Below are 17230 nucleotides of genomic sequence, written 5' to 3' on the forward strand. Positions count from 1 at the left end.
GGGATGGAGGGCGAAAAAGAAAGAGGGGAGAGACAGAGAGAGAGAGAGAGAGAGAGAGAGAGAGAATGGAGGGATTGTTGAGAGGAGAAGAGGAGGCACGAGAGAGAGAGCGAGAGAGAGAGACGGGGCTTTCACAGGCCAAGTCAACAAACGCATTTGATCTCCTTCCCGAGGAAACAACAAAACCCCCTCACCACAGCAGTCACGGTGGCGGAGGAGCAGCGACGAACCGTTCGGGGGAAGGAAAAAAACAGTAGAGTCGAGAGACGCGCGCCCGCCTTCACCTGTCTGCAGATGTCCTTGGCCTCTTCGGCGAACTTCTCGGAGTACTCCTCCTGGTCCTCGCGCACCCGTCTGTCCACCTCCTCGCGCTTGACGCGCTCCTTGCGCTTGCGAAAGGGCGACTGGCCCTGGATCATCTCAAAGACCAGGCAGCCCAGCCCCCACCAGTCCGGGCTGAAGGTGTAGCTCTCGTTCTGGATCACCTCGGGGGCTGCGGGGACGGATGCAGCGGAGTCGCGGGAGGGGAGGGGAGGGGAGGGAGAGGGGAAACAAAAGGAAAGTTTGCTGAGACAACAGACAGGAAGGGACGCGGCGAGACGAGTCACACTTTTTTCCGGCCGGAAAGACAGATGGAGGTGGGGGATTAAGTCGGCGAAGAGGGGGAAGAGGTGAGAAATATGCCGGGAGGAGGATGTGGGAGATGTGTTCAGGTGTGAATGAGGACGAAATATGAGAGAGCGAGGGAGGGAGAGAGGGAGGGAAGTGGTAGGGTATCAGTGAAAAAGGTTATTATTTCTACTCGGTGCTCTCACTCACCCATGTATCCGACGGTCCCCACTCTCCCTCGTATCGTCTCCGCGTCCGGGATCTGGACGGCCAGGCCCAGGTCCGAGATCCGAATGTGGCCTGAACGTGACCCAGCGAATGAATACGTCAACTCGCAAAGCGAACATTCACCTCCTCGCATGAACAATCGAGGCTCTTCAAACACCACAGGAAGCCGCGGTTCCGCAACCGGCGAACTTTAACCAGTAGGAGTAGCAGCGGTTGATACTGCACCCCCCCCGCCCTCAAATAATTGCGGTGCCACTTAGAACGACCGTAATACAAAAAAGGAATTCAAACAAATTGTCGAGGGGGGTATTATGCACGCAGCGGAATCTCTCCGCTGCTCCACGGGGGAAAGTCAAAATGTGTTCTCAAGGCCAAATCAAATGTTAAAGGAAGCGCGGGACAATACAATCAGTGTTCGCCGACTCAAATGTCTGCCAGTATGTCGGTCTTGTGCCTGGCTTGAATAGCAAAGATAAGTGAATTGGGACTCACCGCGGTCATCGAGAAGGATGTTCTCTGGTTTCAAATCCCTGGAGAGAAAAAAAAAAAAAAAAAAAAAAAAGAAAAATCATAACGAACACTGCATTATTCATTTGAAGTTTGAATGTGGCAAAGAGTCACAGTTTATGAACGCTTTCTTGACGGATATAAGGAATGAATGCCCAACTTTATTTCATTATTTAAAATTTTATTTGCTGACTTGCAGATTGTTCCGTGCTCGGATAACTCTTTCACGGACTGAGATCTGGTATAGAATGCTCTTCCACACCCGTCCCTTTTCTAAAAAAAAAAAAAAAAAAAGGCTAAAAAGCAACTCAAAACCACAATCTAGCCACATTCTTTGTGCAACATGCCATGACACTGCCATGGGCCAATTCCAAACTAAATCCTCGTCATTTTCCAGGGCCCACTAACCCCGGCGGCGAAGTTAAACTCACACAATCTGACCCTATGTCTTCCCTACCCTCAGAGCGAGCGCCGATTCTTCCGTAAGGACAATAAAAAGGATATCTGCTGTTTTACGAGAACTGCAATTATCAGTTGTGCCCACAAACCTTTAAACAACATTCTAGGGGATCCGATTTTTTATTTAAGTTTTTATAAATAAAGATCTTGTGAGAAATGCGGTCAATGCACCGAGAAAAAGATTTTGGGCCCTATTTTTTTATTTCGGGTTGGCAGACAAATCAGACCAGAAACAAACACAAGTCTTATAACATGTCATCATAGCTGGAAGACAAGGTGCACCATTGAGGTATACATCCCGTTCCACAACACGAGAGCCGAAACAATACATTTTTAGACATCGTTTTGGGGGTTTGTTTTAACATTCTCAGATTTAGGCCTAAATATGGGCCATATTTACTTTCGTGGCCGTGTCACTCCACAAAAAGAATATGAATAAGAAACCGTGCGTAAAAGACACAAAAATCAAAACGACAATTAAATTGTTGAGTCGGCCGGGGTAAGCCTTTTATTTATTTTATATATTTTTTTGTTTTGTTTTTTTAAATAATCTGTTAATTCCAATTCCCGACATTGGACTACAAAGACCCAAATAACAGACATAAATACCAGATCACTTAATTGCGCGGCCGGTGCCACACTTGTCCTGGTGTGAATGTTTTTTTTCGTGGTTTGGTTTAGTTGACTTTAAATATGTGTGTGTGTGTGTGTGTGTGTGTGTGTGCGTGCGTGCGCGTTACTTATTCCCCACTCTGGCTCCCATCATCCCTCCACGCCGCGCGTACAGTAAAATGACTTCGGCGCCGCGAGAATTCTTACCGCGAAAAAAAAAAAGGGGGGGCGGGGGCTCAACCGTTTTCCATACCGGAGGCAAAAGAAAAGAGGCAATGCACGATCCCCCCCGCCCCGGCCCCCCCGTGCGGCCCCCCCCCATGCAACCCCCCCGTGCGGCCCGACCTGTAGACGATCCTCTCGCGGTGCAGGTCCTCGAGGCCGCAGCAGATCTCGGCGGCGTAGAAGATGGCCCTCTGTTCGTCGAAGCCCGAGTTGCCCATGTTATAGATATGAAACTTGAGGTCGCCACCGTTCATAATGGTCAACACTAGGCACAGCGCGTCCTTGGTCTCATAGGCATAAGCTAGACTAACCTGGTGAGGGGGGAGGGGGGGAGAGAGGAAGGAAGCACATTTTGAGGGAAGTAGGGGGAGGGGGGACACTCGGGGGGGTAAAAACTGGAATATGCAGAATTGTAAACAGTGACAAACAAAACGGACAACAGAAGCACACCGCGCCCGGCGAGAGACAGCTCGGCCAGGAGCACGCACATTTTTGTCGAGAGATGCAAGCGGGGGGGGGGGGGGGGGGGGGTGTGCGGGGCGGCACCGGGCAGCTTGTTTTTTAACTTCTCAAACATACATCGCTGTCTTTCCCCCTTCTTACCCATTCCTCACCACCAACTCTCCCTTCCAGTTTGCTGCGGGTCAATGGCACATAGGGGTGTGTAACATCTGTGTGTGTCTGTGTGCATGTGTGTGTGTGTGTGTGTGTGTGTGTGTGTGTGTGTGTGTCTGTGTGTCTGTGTGTATTAGCAGGATGTTGCTGCCATCAGGAGGACTCCCATCTGCTCTTCGCGATATGTTCACAAAGGACGGGATGGGAAAATTCTTACGGGCCAAGAAAAGGACAAAGACAAACACACACACACACACGCGCGCGCAAACATCCTTCTGAAAGCCACCCCCCCCCCAAAAAAAAACAGTTAAACATGGGTCAGGATAAAGTTTACTATCCATTAGAAATATTCCTCGTGAAAAGCCAGGGCATTGTGACAACATATTGATATTGTAAATAATGACGTACTGTATATCTATCTATAAAGATATCATTATGAAATCAAAGAGCACGAAAATAATTTGGAATGTGGACCGTGTTTTCACCAAGCACAAATAAAACCTTATCTTGATGTACTTTATTTTGCAGGAATAATTGAATCTATTTAGTATAGGAGATTGAACGTGGAATTATTAATGTATTCATTAATTTAATTGAACAAATGTTAAAATTGAGTACCTTTGACAAAAATATTTTGTCATCAGGTCCAGGAGGTTCGTTTTAAGGCGGGTTTCTCCCCATAATATTCAAATTGTCCAAACGTCAAAAATAGAGACAATATTAAAAAAAAAGAGTAAATGTAAATATTCAGGGTTAATGTGGCACGTGTGAGCAAAAACTTGAGTCGACGAATATGGGCCATTTAAAAAACATTTAAATGCACATCTCAAGCTGGCGTTTGAATATTTTAGTATACTTCTAGTTATATAATAGGAGGACATGTCAGTACCAGGCCATATTGAGAGTAGGCACAGAGCAGCTGGGTCTCTGTGAAATGGAGCAAGGTTAGGTGGCTCCTACCCGAGTCACCAGCTGCTTGAGACCCGGGAACGGGGTCACCCTGCCCTGTCTCTCACACACACACACACACACACACACACACACACACACACACACACACACACACACACACACACACACACACACACACACACACACACACACACACCCCTCAAGGCTGAGTTTTACGCATTACCCCTCTGGCCTTCCGTGAGGAACAGATACGGACAAAACAAATGTTCATTCCAATCGAACGTAATAATAATCAACATAACGTGTGTATTGACCGACCGCACGCGCCCAATAGGGGGGACCAAAGTAAAAAAATAATAATAATAATAATAAAAAAAACAAATCCAGAGAAAGACAAATGGTAGAGCATGACAGAGAGAGAGAGAGAGAGAGAGAGAGAGAGAGAGAGAGAGAGAGAGAGAGAGGGAGAGAGAGAGAGAGAGGAAAAGTGAGAGTGATGGAGAGAGACGAGGGGTATGAGAGTACTTGACTCTTCTCCTTGCTGCTGCTGTTTGGTCAGCAAATGCTAGGCAACAGAGCGGCTCTCGCAGGTAGAGAAACATGAAGAGCCACTGCCTGTGCCTGCAGCCACACACACACACACACACACACACACACGCACACAAACACACACACGCACGCACGCACGCACACACACACACACACACACACACACACACACGCCAATCCCAGATGACAAGAGCTGCAAATCTGAGGCCGTATAACAAACCCACTCCTCTTCTGTGTAAGTGTTGGCGCACACATACTGTATGCCTATATGCATGTTTTAGTCGTGAGTCACTGAAAACAAGGACACGCAGCACGGCTCACACTGTCAGGAAGAGAAAAAAACAAAAACTATTCTACTACCTCAGGATAAAGAGCTCCCAGTTCTGCGGTCTGGCCCGTTCCGTCATTCCCCGGCTTGGAAGAGAACAGAATATCACTGCGCCCGGGTTTTTCAACGCCGATCCCCGACGCTGTTAACCCAAACAGTGGCTCCTTCACATTTCCCAAGAATGTTAAACAGGGTGTGATTGGATCTCGCACCGTCGTTTCTGACGAACGTGGACCCGGGCCACGGCTAGATATCCCCTTTCCTGCCCCAAACACCTGAGAGGTTTGCGCAAGTGCGGCCGGCACCAAATGGAAACAAGTGGCGGGGGCCGCACATGTTTTCCAGCTGCGCAGCATTAAGACTGCTTTGCAGCCGCCGCAAGCGGAGGGCTGCGCGTTGCCGTGGCGATGTTCTCCTGAAAGACAGGGGGCGCTGTGCACAAACCACCGGGGGAGGGGGTGAAAGAACTGCTGTAAACATTACATAGAAGTCCTGAGGGAAGGATCTAAACAACTAGAAAAGAGCAGTAAAATTAAATTAGAAAGTGTTAAATGTCTGTATATTTGTAATCAACGCAGTTTTTTTCATCGATACATTTTTTTAATGTATAGTCTTGATTTTGCGCAAATACGACGCCCCCGCGGTAATAGAACAGCGCAAATCTTTGGACGGGGACGGCTTATTTACGGCGTCGGCGGGCACGGACGGGCGGCGCAGATCGCTCTCCGGCCCTTCCCCTCCGAACGCCTCCTCAGGCGGATTGCGGCGCCGGAGGGGGGGGGGGGGGTCGCTGCAGATTGGGAGGCGCCCGGCGCAATGACCGCACGCAGGGCGGCTGCAGCGGCTTTGAAGCGGGCTTCGGAGTTACAACATTCACACACAGGCGGGATTAAAGTTCCAGACGGCTACATATTTGAGAGCAATTGGGAGACAGACACGGAACCGTGGGGATGAGGTATCACCGTTGAAAAATGGTGGAAATTGTTTGGTTTTTGGTTTGGGGGGCGGGGGTTGTCTATGAGAAGGAAAACTTGGAATATTGATAAAGAATACGTTGAGGACAGAGGTCAGACATGATGTATCTTAGAGTGCTTCAGGTCGGGGTGTTCAAAAGCATTAGATAGAGAAGGGAACTCTCCACAAATTGTGAAAAAATAATAATAATAAAAAAATAAAAAAATAAAAAAGCCGCGGTTCACGATCTCAGCGAGGACACCAGATACCAGCTTGAAAATCGCGACGGACGCAATTCGGGCAGAAGAGGGTATTCCACAGGCATGTTTTGTAAATTTTGACCGCGGGAAATGTATGCCGGTCCCCATACGTCTCTGCATCGGGGGGAACATTTGGAAGAAGAAACAAACCGCACAAGGCCAAATACACTTATCACCAATCGTAAACAGACACATGGAAACAGGCATGCTGACACAACACACCAGCCCACATAAACAATGAACTCTGTTCAAAGGGTTGAATAAGAAAAAGGTAGTACTTACTACAAAACTACTGTTAACTTTTTCTAAAATGCGTTTTTCGTTTAGTGCCATTGCTTCACCTTTTCTCTTCTTCACTCGTTTCTTTTCCAGCTTTTTACAGGCGTACATCTTACCGGTGGCACGTACTTGGCAGGCACAAACCTGGAAAACAAGAAGCATGTGAGGAACGTGATCAGGCATACACGCACGCACGCACGCACGCACGCACGCACACAAACACACACTTTAGAGCTTCGCCAAATGAAAGACAACAAACTGCATTCCTCCACTACTTGGAAGACGGTATTGTTGGAAACACCGTCTAAACACCGTGACAGCATGCCAGCATGAGTGGAATCATTAAAGGATGGGTTCGCCCATTTTTCAACCCAGGCCTGGACAAAATGTTGGTTGCCGTTATTATTATTATTATTAACGGCGCAGACTCATTAAAACACTTGGCTGTTGAGAAACGTACACCGCCCTGCGTCAGCTTCTCACTGTGCATGAATGCAGCCCAATGGGGAAAAGGCTCGGGCCGCGAAAAACAAAATAACATGTCATCATCAACAGCTCCTTTTTCGAAAAAACAAGCTCGTAATATATTCAAATATACGGTTAGACTGAAAACAATGGACGCAAAACCTATATTTGACTTGTTTTTCTCTGGGTTTTAAAAGAAGTCTTTTGCACGTCCGCAAATGAGCTCTGTGCGAACGCAAGAGACTAGAAACAGGAAGTCGCGCCGCTTCCTCCCGACCACCCGCTGCAGCCAACTTTAGGCAACGCACCGCGGCCGCTGCAAAAAGAGGTTTTGAATAAATGTGATATTTCCATTAAGTTAAAAAAAATCTTCAAATATACACTTTGGATCATATACGCAAAAAAGTGGACTATAAATACAAAATAAACGTTTTTGAAAAGGAGATTTAATGGCTGGCTTCACACCGTCAGACTTTTCAGACATTGGACGTCGTTGAAGCGCGGTGAGAAGCTGCTATGAGCGGTTCTAATGGATGGCAACCAACATTAACACTTTACACACACAACATTTTCATGATCGACTTCAGGGTGATGGGCGAACAGAAGACAAGTCATTGATCTGCTATGGATTCAGTATTTTCTCTGTCAGTGCCACCCCCCCCCCCCCCCCCCCCAAAAAAAGGGGGGGCTATAAGCCGGCGCCATCGCCCTTCCACTCACCTCGCCAAATCCACCTTTTCCTAGTACTCTATAATGTCTGAAGGTATTTTTGGTTACTGGTTGCCTGGATTGAGGGAGAGAGAACGGAGGAGAGGAGGGCGACAGGAGGAGGGAAAGTGTTTGTGAAAGAGCAAGAGGAAGGGATGAAAAAAACAAAACAAAAACACAACAGAAGTGCGTCATTCACTTAGAACATGGGATGCTGGAGACAGAATAATGATCTAATATATTATTAATCCATATTGATGGCTGCTGTTTTCCACCCTGCTTCAGTTAGCAGCCTTTATGCAAAACATCATTAATTATTAAGCCGCTCGAAAACAGAAACATTGATTGGTAGCGCTGCTGCTGCTGCTTTTTTTTTTTAACGGCGCCAATGTTCCCACTACTTCTGGTCCGACGGACTCGAAAGACGAGTTTGTTCAATTTAAATCTCCACAAATACACTCCGGCGAAGTGCCTTCGAGACACCGCGCTTGTCGCGATGGTCCAAAGTGACGCGCGGATTGATTTATTCCGGCGAGACGGCGGTCGGAAATCCACCGCAACTCGGCCCCGGAAAAACGCCGTTGACCAGGGGCGCGGCCGCTTGCGCCGGGTCTCTAACAACAAGCCGTCCGGCATCTCACGCCGTCGGAGGCGTGCGAGTACCCACCTCTCCAGCCACTTCCACTGCAGAAATCGAGAGAAGTACATGGTCTCCTGGTAGGAGGAGAAGGGAGCGCCGCTCAGATACTCACGAACGATCCTGGGGAGGCAGAGGGAGGGGGAGGAGACAGGGGGAGGGGTGGGGGAGAGACGCCTTTTAATGAGATAACTGAGGCGTCTGACTCTGCATATGCTTTCCTGAGACACTTCGACCCCCCCAGCGAGAGTCTAATTGAGTAAGACTACGTGCCTTTAGTTCTTTTGCACATATTTGCCGACTTTCTAAATCCTCCGAAAACCGTCAAATGTTTCTCCTCCAAAATGGAAATCTCGTTGTAACCGTTCCAGCGGCTTCTATCATTAGAAGCAGACACGTATACTCCTTCTTCTGACTGCCTGCGTGCGTGTGTGTGGGCGTGTGTGTGTGTGTGTGTGTGTGTGTGTGTGTGTGCGTGTGTGGGTACCGCCATGTGTACGGTTCAAAGCACATTCCTAATCGAAAGATGGAAAGAATTTGTGTCGATACACCACCATGAAATATCAAATATGTCTTTGAATGAGAACATTCTGCTTGCCTCCACCGGGGGAAAACGGGGGGATTCTGAGAAGAAAGACTTCCCTGAACATGGCCTTCAATGGAAGACCTAATCCCACCCCGCTAAAACTGGATATATGTACTGTGTGTGTGTGTGTGTGTGTGTGTGTGTGTGTGTGTGTCTGTATCTATACATGCATCGCCTCATTAGTCCATCCTAATAACCACTGAAAGTTTTAATCTTGAGTCTCTTACGTAAACACACCCACAGGCACAGGCACACACCGTACCTCATCAGCTGTCAGCCCATCCCGTGAAAAAAAAAACATTCTTGACCCCCAACCCCCAGACCCCGCAACCGCCCCCACCCCCCAGAGGAGCGGTGGCCCCCAGACCGCCAGTCGGGACGACATCAAAAGGCCCCGCCGCAAGGAAGAAAGGCTGACGAAAGTTCATGGCTCCATCTCCTCCGGACTAGGGGTCAACGGTCACTCCGCTGAGGGTTGTTAGAACCTGCCTCTCTGACCCGACCCCGCCGGGCTCCCTATTAGTGTCTTCTCTCATTCCTCCGGCCGCGGACGTTGATCGACTTCGCGGCATGCACACTTTTAACGCTGCTGTGCTAAGCTGGGAATGAACCCAAAGGCCAAGTAACCGTTGAACTTTCTACGGCATGTTTGGGAATTTATTTATTTATTTATTTATTTATGTTAAACGCCCGGGAACAAGTCGAGATGGAAATAAACCCAAGACGGGAAATGGACCCGCCACGTAGGGTCCGTAGACGATTGTGCTGTGAGAATATTGTCGATCCGGGCTTTTTTAATTGCTCTTTATAGCTCGGACACAACCAAAGTCACACCTCAGCGCTGGGTCGGGGCGTCTTCCTCGATATGGGTCCTTGACTAACAAGGTTTGTGAAGGAGCCGTTTAAATTATTGACTCCGATGGGCCCAAGCCGCCTCCGCTGGAAGTAAATTATTAGGTGAACGTTAAGAGGGAGACAAATTGAGTGATTTAGCTCAGTGGAAAAAAATCACTGTTGAAATTCAGTACGAGAAGGTCTTTAGGGAGCGCTATTTTCCAATCGTGCTTCCATACATTTATTTGGTCGCGTGAGCAGGCGTGTCTGTAGCGTTGACAGTACTTTCTAATTTTGTCTGTCTTGTCATTGGCCGGCGAAACCAAGCTTTTCCCGCTGACACCAGAAGCACGTCAGTTGGGTGGGGGAGGGACAGGGACCCTCCAACATTAAAATAAAAAAAACGGATTCCTCTCGCAAAGATTATTGTTCCATTTTCACATGTTGTAGTGGCATATACCATATACCCCCGATATAGGACGAGGAAAGAAACGAAAATAAAAATAAAAACTACAACGCACAGCTTGATGTTTGCACTGAGAACCTCTTCAATGACACAACCAGACAATTTTGCTGAACATTAAAACCACATTTTTTCAAAGAATTTTATGTGCCCCTAAATAATTGTTTTTTTATACGAGTGCCCGCCCCCGTTCAACATTTAAGACTTTCTCAAGACATTTTAATGGCACAAGTTTATCAAAATGTCAACGATTCAGTCCTTTGGCTGCCGGTTAAAGTCATGCAACAGGTTGGGGGAAAGACGCTCTTTGTCCCGGAGCCCTGAAGCCCGGCCCCCGCTGTTTATCGAAAGCTTATTAATATCACACGTGTGGCGCGTCCAAATTGCACTAAATTCTACACTGCACGTCGTCCTCGGGGCCCCGGCAATACACCCGCCAAGTGCGAAGTAAACAAACAGACGGACGGACAGGCGGACAGACGGACAGATGGACGGACGGAAGGACAGACGGACAGACAGACAGACGGACACAGAGATTGCTTCCTTTATAGTCAAGGTTATTGATATTTTTCGGGTGTTTTCATTTACAGAAACACATACACATAACAGAATGAGGGCAGTATAGTTAGTATAGTTATATAGATGCAGTATAGTTAGTATAGTTATATAGATGCAGTATAGTTAGTATAGTTGTATAGATGCAGTATAGTTAGTATAGTAATATAGATGCAGTATAGTTAATATAGTTTTATAGATGCAGTGTAGTTAGTATAGTAATATAGATGCAGTATAGTAAGTATAGTTGTATAGATGCAGTATAGTTAGTATAGTTATATAGATGCAGTGTAGTTAGTATAGTAATATAGATGCAGTACAGTTAGTATAGTAATACAGATGCAGTTAGTTATATAGTTATATAGATGCAGTATAGTTAGTGTAGTTATATAGATTCAGTATAGTTAGTATAGTTATATAGATGCAGTATAGTTAGTATAGTTATATAGATGCAGTATAGTTGTATAGTTATATAGATGCAGTGTAGTTAGTATAGTTATATAGATGCAGTATAGTTAGTATAGTTATATAGATGCAGTATAGTTAGTATAGTTATATAGATGCAGTACAGTTAGTATAGTAATACAGATGCAGTTAGTTATATAGTTATATAGATGCAGTATAGTTAGTGTAGTTATATAGATTCAGTATAGTTAGTATAGTTATATAGATGCAGTATAGTTAGTATAGTTATATAGATGCAGTATAGTTGTATAGTTATATAGATGCAGTGTAGTTAGTATAGTTATATAGATGCAGTATAGTTAGTATAGTTATATAGATGCAGTATAGTTAGTATAGTTATATAGATGCAGTACAGTTAGTATAGTAATACAGATGCAGTTAGTTAGTATAGTTATATAGATGCAGTATAGTTGGTATAGTTATATAGATGCAGTACAGTTAGTATAGTAATACAGATGCAGTTAGTTAGTATAGTTATATAGATGCAGTATAGTTAGTGTAGTTATATAGATGCAGTATAGTTAGTATAGTTATATAGATGCAGTATAGTTATATAATTATATAGATGCAGTGTAGTTAGTATAGTTATATAGATGCAGTATAGTTAGTATAGTTATATAGATGCAGTATAGTTAGTATAGTTATATAGATGCAGTGTAGTTAGTATAGTTATATAGATGCAGAATAGTAAGTATAGTTATATAGATGCAGTGTAGTAAGTATAGTTATATAGATGCAGTATAGTTAGTATAGTTATATAGATGCAGTATACTTAGTATAGTTATATAGAGGCAGTATAGTTAGTATAGTTATATAGATGGAGTATAGTTAGTATAGATGCAGTATAGTTAGTATAGTTATATAGATGCAGTATAGTTAGTCTAGTTATATAAGGGCAGTATTGTTAGTATAGTTATATAAGGGCAGTATAGTTAGTATAGTAATATAGATGCAGTATAGTTAATATAGTTTTATAGATGCAGTGTAGTTAGTATAGTAATATAGATGCAGTATAGTAAGTATAGTTGTATAGATGCAGTATAGTTAGTATAGTTATATAGATGCAGTGTAGTTAGTATAGTAATATAGATGCAGTACAGTTAGTATAGTAATACAGATGCAGTTAGTTATATAGTTATATAGATGCAGTATAGTTAGTGTAGTTATATAGATTCAGTATAGTTAGTATAGTTATATAGATGCAGTATAGTTAGTATAGTTATATAGATGCAGTATAGTTGTATAGTTATATAGATGCAGTGTAGTTAGTATAGTTATATAGATGCAGTATAGTTAGTATAGTTATATAGATGCAGTATAGTTAGTATAGTTATATAGATGCAGTACAGTTAGTATAGTAATACAGATGCAGTTAGTTATATAGTTATATAGATGCAGTATAGTTAGTGTAGTTATATAGATTCAGTATAGTTAGTATAGTTATATAGATGCAGTATAGTTAGTATAGTTATATAGATGCAGTATAGTTGTATAGTTATATAGATGCAGTGTAGTTAGTATAGTTATATAGATGCAGTATAGTTAGTATAGTTATATAGATGCAGTATAGTTAGTATAGTTATATAGATGCAGTACAGTTAGTATAGTAATACAGATGCAGTTAGTTAGTATAGTTATATAGATGCAGTATAGTTGGTATAGTTATATAGATGCAGTACAGTTAGTATAGTAATACAGATGCAGTTAGTTAGTATAGTTATATAGATGCAGTATAGTTAGTGTAGTTATATAGATGCAGTATAGTTAGTATAGTTATATAGATGCAGTATAGTTATATAATTATATAGATGCAGTGTAGTTAGTATAGTTATATAGATGCAGTATAGTTAGTATAGTTATATAGATGCAGTATAGTTAGTATAGTTATATAGATGCAGTGTAGTTAGTATAGTTATATAGATGCAGAATAGTAAGTATAGTTATATAGATGCAGTGTAGTAAGTATAGTTATATAGATGCAGTATAGTTAGTATAGTTATATAGATGCAGTATACTTAGTATAGTTATATAGAGGCAGTATAGTTAGTATAGTTATATAGATGGAGTATAGTTAGTATAGATGCAGTATAGTTAGTATAGTTATATAGATGCAGTATAGTTAGTCTAGTTATATAAGGGCAGTATTGTTAGTATAGTTATATAAGGGCAGTATAGTTAGTATAGTTATATAGATGCAGTATAGTTATATAGTTATATAGATGCAGTGTAGTTAGTATAGTTATATAGATGCAGTATAGTTAGTATAGTTATATAGATGCAGTATAGTTAGTATAGTTATATAGATGCAGTGTAGTTAGTATAGTTATATAGATGCAGAATAGTTAGTATAGTTATATAGATGCAGTGTAGTAAGTATAGTTATATAGAGGCAGTATAGTTAGTATAGTTATATAGATGGAGTATAGTTAGTATAGTTGTATAGATGCAGTATAGTTAGTATAGTTATATAGATGCAGTATAGTTAGTCTAGTTATATAAGGGCAGTATTGTTAGTATAGTTATATAAGGGAAGTATAGTTAGTATAGTTATATATACACAGTATAGTTAGTATAGTTATATAAGGGCAGTATAGTTAGTATAGTTGTATAGATGCAGTATAGTTAGTATAGTTATATAGATGCAGTATAGGTAGTATAGTTGTATAGATGCAGTATAGTTAGTATAGTTGTATAGATGCATACTAAATACAAGTGTCGGTGCTTGATGGTGTTCTTGTGTTAGTGCATGCTTGATGTGTGTGTGTTCAACACGGTGTCGTGGTTTGGTCATTTTAAATCCCTCTATAATGAGGGTATTACCCCCGACCCTGCCCTACTCTACAAAAGGCGTTGGTGGTTGGGTCGTCTGTACTGCAGTCAGACTGCAAGAGGGACGGATTTGTAACCGTCTTACACGCAGCGCGGCGTCTCAGGTATTCATTGCGGGGAACATGGACCGAGCTCTCGTGCAACACATACTGACACACAGGCTCGCCGCGTGCTAACATGCACATCTTTTTGGTTCCTCCCGAATGCTCTGCCTTTGGGAACGCTTTGTACGTCAAAATAAAGGAAGGGCTTGTTTGAAATGACCATTCTTGACCAGGCAACTCTGGACAGGAGTTTATTTATCTGGAGAAAAAACTCTTAAAAGTCTTAAAAAGAAAATCCAGACTTATTTAACAGAGCATGAATGAAATTCATTCTTATTACTCCACCTTCCCAAATGACTCCCAAAGGTAAACCCCACCCTCATGCTACCCCCCCCCCCCACCACCACCCCCACCCTCATGCCCCCCCCCCCCCCTCCCCCCCCCTCCCCCCACACCCCCACCCACTGTTTATGGAGTAGCCGCGCTAACGACAACAACCAGGGGCAAGATGCATTGACAGGAAGAACGGTGGTTCTCAATGTGGAGCCCGGGGCCCGCCAGAGGTCCTTCAAGGGGTTTCAGGGAGTCGACAGCGAAACGAGCGATAGTTACTTTATAATGAAGGCATCCTCAAGATCATTTCATCTATAAAACATTTGCACCGTTACAGTGTACAATAATGCCCATGATGACATAAAAGTCCCACCGCTACGTCCCCAACTATAGCACAGACAGGTATGGAGGTTCGGGGCTCAATCTTATTTCACAAATCTTCTCAGGTCGGGCCTCCAGAGACGGATCTTATAAAATGTGGTCCAAGCCGATCAAATTGACGGTCCGTGGCATGAAAAAGGTTAAACATCACCACCTTGGAATTACAAACGGGTGGTGTATAGTAGGGGGGGGGGGCGGGGGGGACGCCTACAGCCTGCCCGTCTGTCCCAGACACGGCTACAATATGGTGTTTGTTGGTGGGGACGACGGGGAGGCGAAAACCTGGGGGGAAAGTACGCTCAGAGGACTTGGTTGGTGACTGAAGACCTGCCGAACCCACCGTGATACACATGTACCGCACACTGCTCGCGGTATGACATAACTATCTTCAACCATCGCGGGAGAAAGTCAATAAGAAAGCCCAGACATTTTTGCTGGTGTGCGCGTGCCTGTGTGCGTGTGTGTGTGTGTGTGTGTGTGTGTGAGTGTGTGTGTGTGTGTGTGCGTGTGTGTGTGCGCGTGTGTGTGTGTGTGTGTGTGTGTGTGTGTGTGTGTGTGTGTGTGCTCTCTCTCGCCAGTGGTCAGTTTTCCATACACAGCACCATACTTTCCCCACTTAAAAAAATAAATAAAAATAAATTTAAAAAATGGGGGTAGCCCCTGGTCAGAACGTTGTCACAGAACGACAACTATCAAGATCCAACCTCGGAAACCAACAAACAAACAAAAAAAAAACAAAAATAAATAAATAAATTAAAATGGAATAAGAACAAATATCGGGAAGGGAATTCCGTTCGGGAACGTGTACATTTCTCCAGCTCGGCTGCTGGCTCCACAAACACGTACCTGCACCGTTCTGAGTTTGTACATTTTGCCATTTCCTTTTTCACTCTCCTTGACACTCACTTTCCATTTCCCTCTCTTTTTTTTCTGTTTTCTCTGCACTCTGCATCTCTCGCACTCATTCAACCCCCCCACCCCAAAATCCGTCACTCCTTTTCGACTACGCCGATGGGCTGAACGCCGTTCCTCCAACTGGCCGCCCTCCGTTACTTCCCCCCCCCCCTCTCTCTCGGCCGCCGCCGCACCCTGTGCCCCCTTTCACCACGGGTTCCAAGGTGTTAAAATAGGAACGCAGGCAGACAGGAGGAGGAAATGGACCAAACAGAGCGTGACTTGAGACGCTGACCAAACAGACGGGCCGGACGCCGATGCGTGCGGAAAGTGACGTTCGGGCGTCACAGTTAAAACTGAAACCACAATACGCGATTGTGTCCGCGGCTCAGCATGCACGAAGGGTAGAGTGTGTAAAGTGGAAAAACTCTCACCTTGCAGACTTGTTTTTTATTGAAGGGCGATGAACACACTTGAGTTGGTAATAATTGTATAGTTACTGATTTGGGACGACGGTTGATAACTAAAAGCTGTGGCATAACCGTTGGTGATCACGGTGGCTTTCCTTAGCCATCCGAGACCTTTATAAAGTAAAGAGAACCACGTATTTAGTTAACCTTGACTCAGGCGCTGACTTAATAAAAAACATTTACACTTTCACGAAACACACACACACACACACACACACACACACACACGCGCACACACACACACACACACACACACACACACACACACACGGAGGCGATTTTAGGTCGAGCGACATAAAACAACGTGTCCGCTGATAACGTGTCATCTGGTCCCGGTTGGAAAATCATCAATCAGAATGAGTTGTTATACAACCTCAAAGCAGTGTTTCCTAGTAGTACTAGTACTACGACAGAGCATTCCATTTACACGGGGCCTCATTCCCTCATTCAGTAGTAAGGTGAGGGGCTGACAGATCCTGCGATCTGGGAATCTGGTAAAAAAAAAAACAAAAAAAAAAAAACGGGACAATCTATAAAAGCATTTCTCGATACACAAACATGAGGCAACCGTGCTCCCCCCAGACCGTACTTAGAGTGGTGGTGGCCAACCTGCATTCTGACGGACGGGACTGAGGACACTGTACCAGTGGATTTCCGAGATGAAGAGCCTGCGTAGGGAAGTAGCAGATCTACGTAATCCGTAGATGAAGCATGATCTTGTCCTGTCGGTGATCCCGGTCGAACCCTTCATTTACTCTGCGCGTTCGACCACGGGGGGGTCTCACACGAGAGGTTTTTGTCCGGCTGCACATGTTGGTACCGTATGCGGCAACGCGCGCAGTTTGGGCCACGCTCGCAGGGTAAACCTTCGCCGCCTCGTGACCGACGACCACAGCCCCCGGAGAATCGCCTCGACCGCTCGTCCTGGACTCGCTTAAGCACGAATCTGAGTTGTCTCGAGAATTTCTGTCAGTCGGTTTACAACGGTATATATGAGATATGTAACGGTATGTTCAATAACTCTGCCCA

General features: G+C 44.4%; 1 protein-coding gene across 1 annotated transcript in view; it reads right to left on the reverse strand.

Moving 5' to 3' along the window:
• The window catches only part of grk4 (G protein-coupled receptor kinase 4), a gene marked incomplete at both ends in the record, with an annotated part of 45537 nt that overhangs the window by 6275 nt on the left and 22032 nt on the right, over positions 1 to 17230 (reverse strand). The window contains 7 exons of the mRNA XM_079998935.1: positions 285 to 493; positions 820 to 909; positions 1330 to 1367; positions 2761 to 2951; positions 6541 to 6681; positions 7723 to 7786; positions 8378 to 8470. Coding sequence (XP_079855061.1) covers positions 285 to 493; positions 820 to 909; positions 1330 to 1367; positions 2761 to 2951; positions 6541 to 6681; positions 7723 to 7786; positions 8378 to 8470 — 826 coding nt within the window. The remainder of the gene's footprint in view (positions 1 to 284; positions 494 to 819; positions 910 to 1329; positions 1368 to 2760; positions 2952 to 6540; positions 6682 to 7722; positions 7787 to 8377; positions 8471 to 17230) is intronic.

This window comes from Zeus faber (assembly GCF_960531495.2).
Source record: "Zeus faber genome assembly, chromosome: 4".
NCBI lineage: Eukaryota > Metazoa > Chordata > Actinopteri > Zeiformes > Zeidae > Zeus > Zeus faber.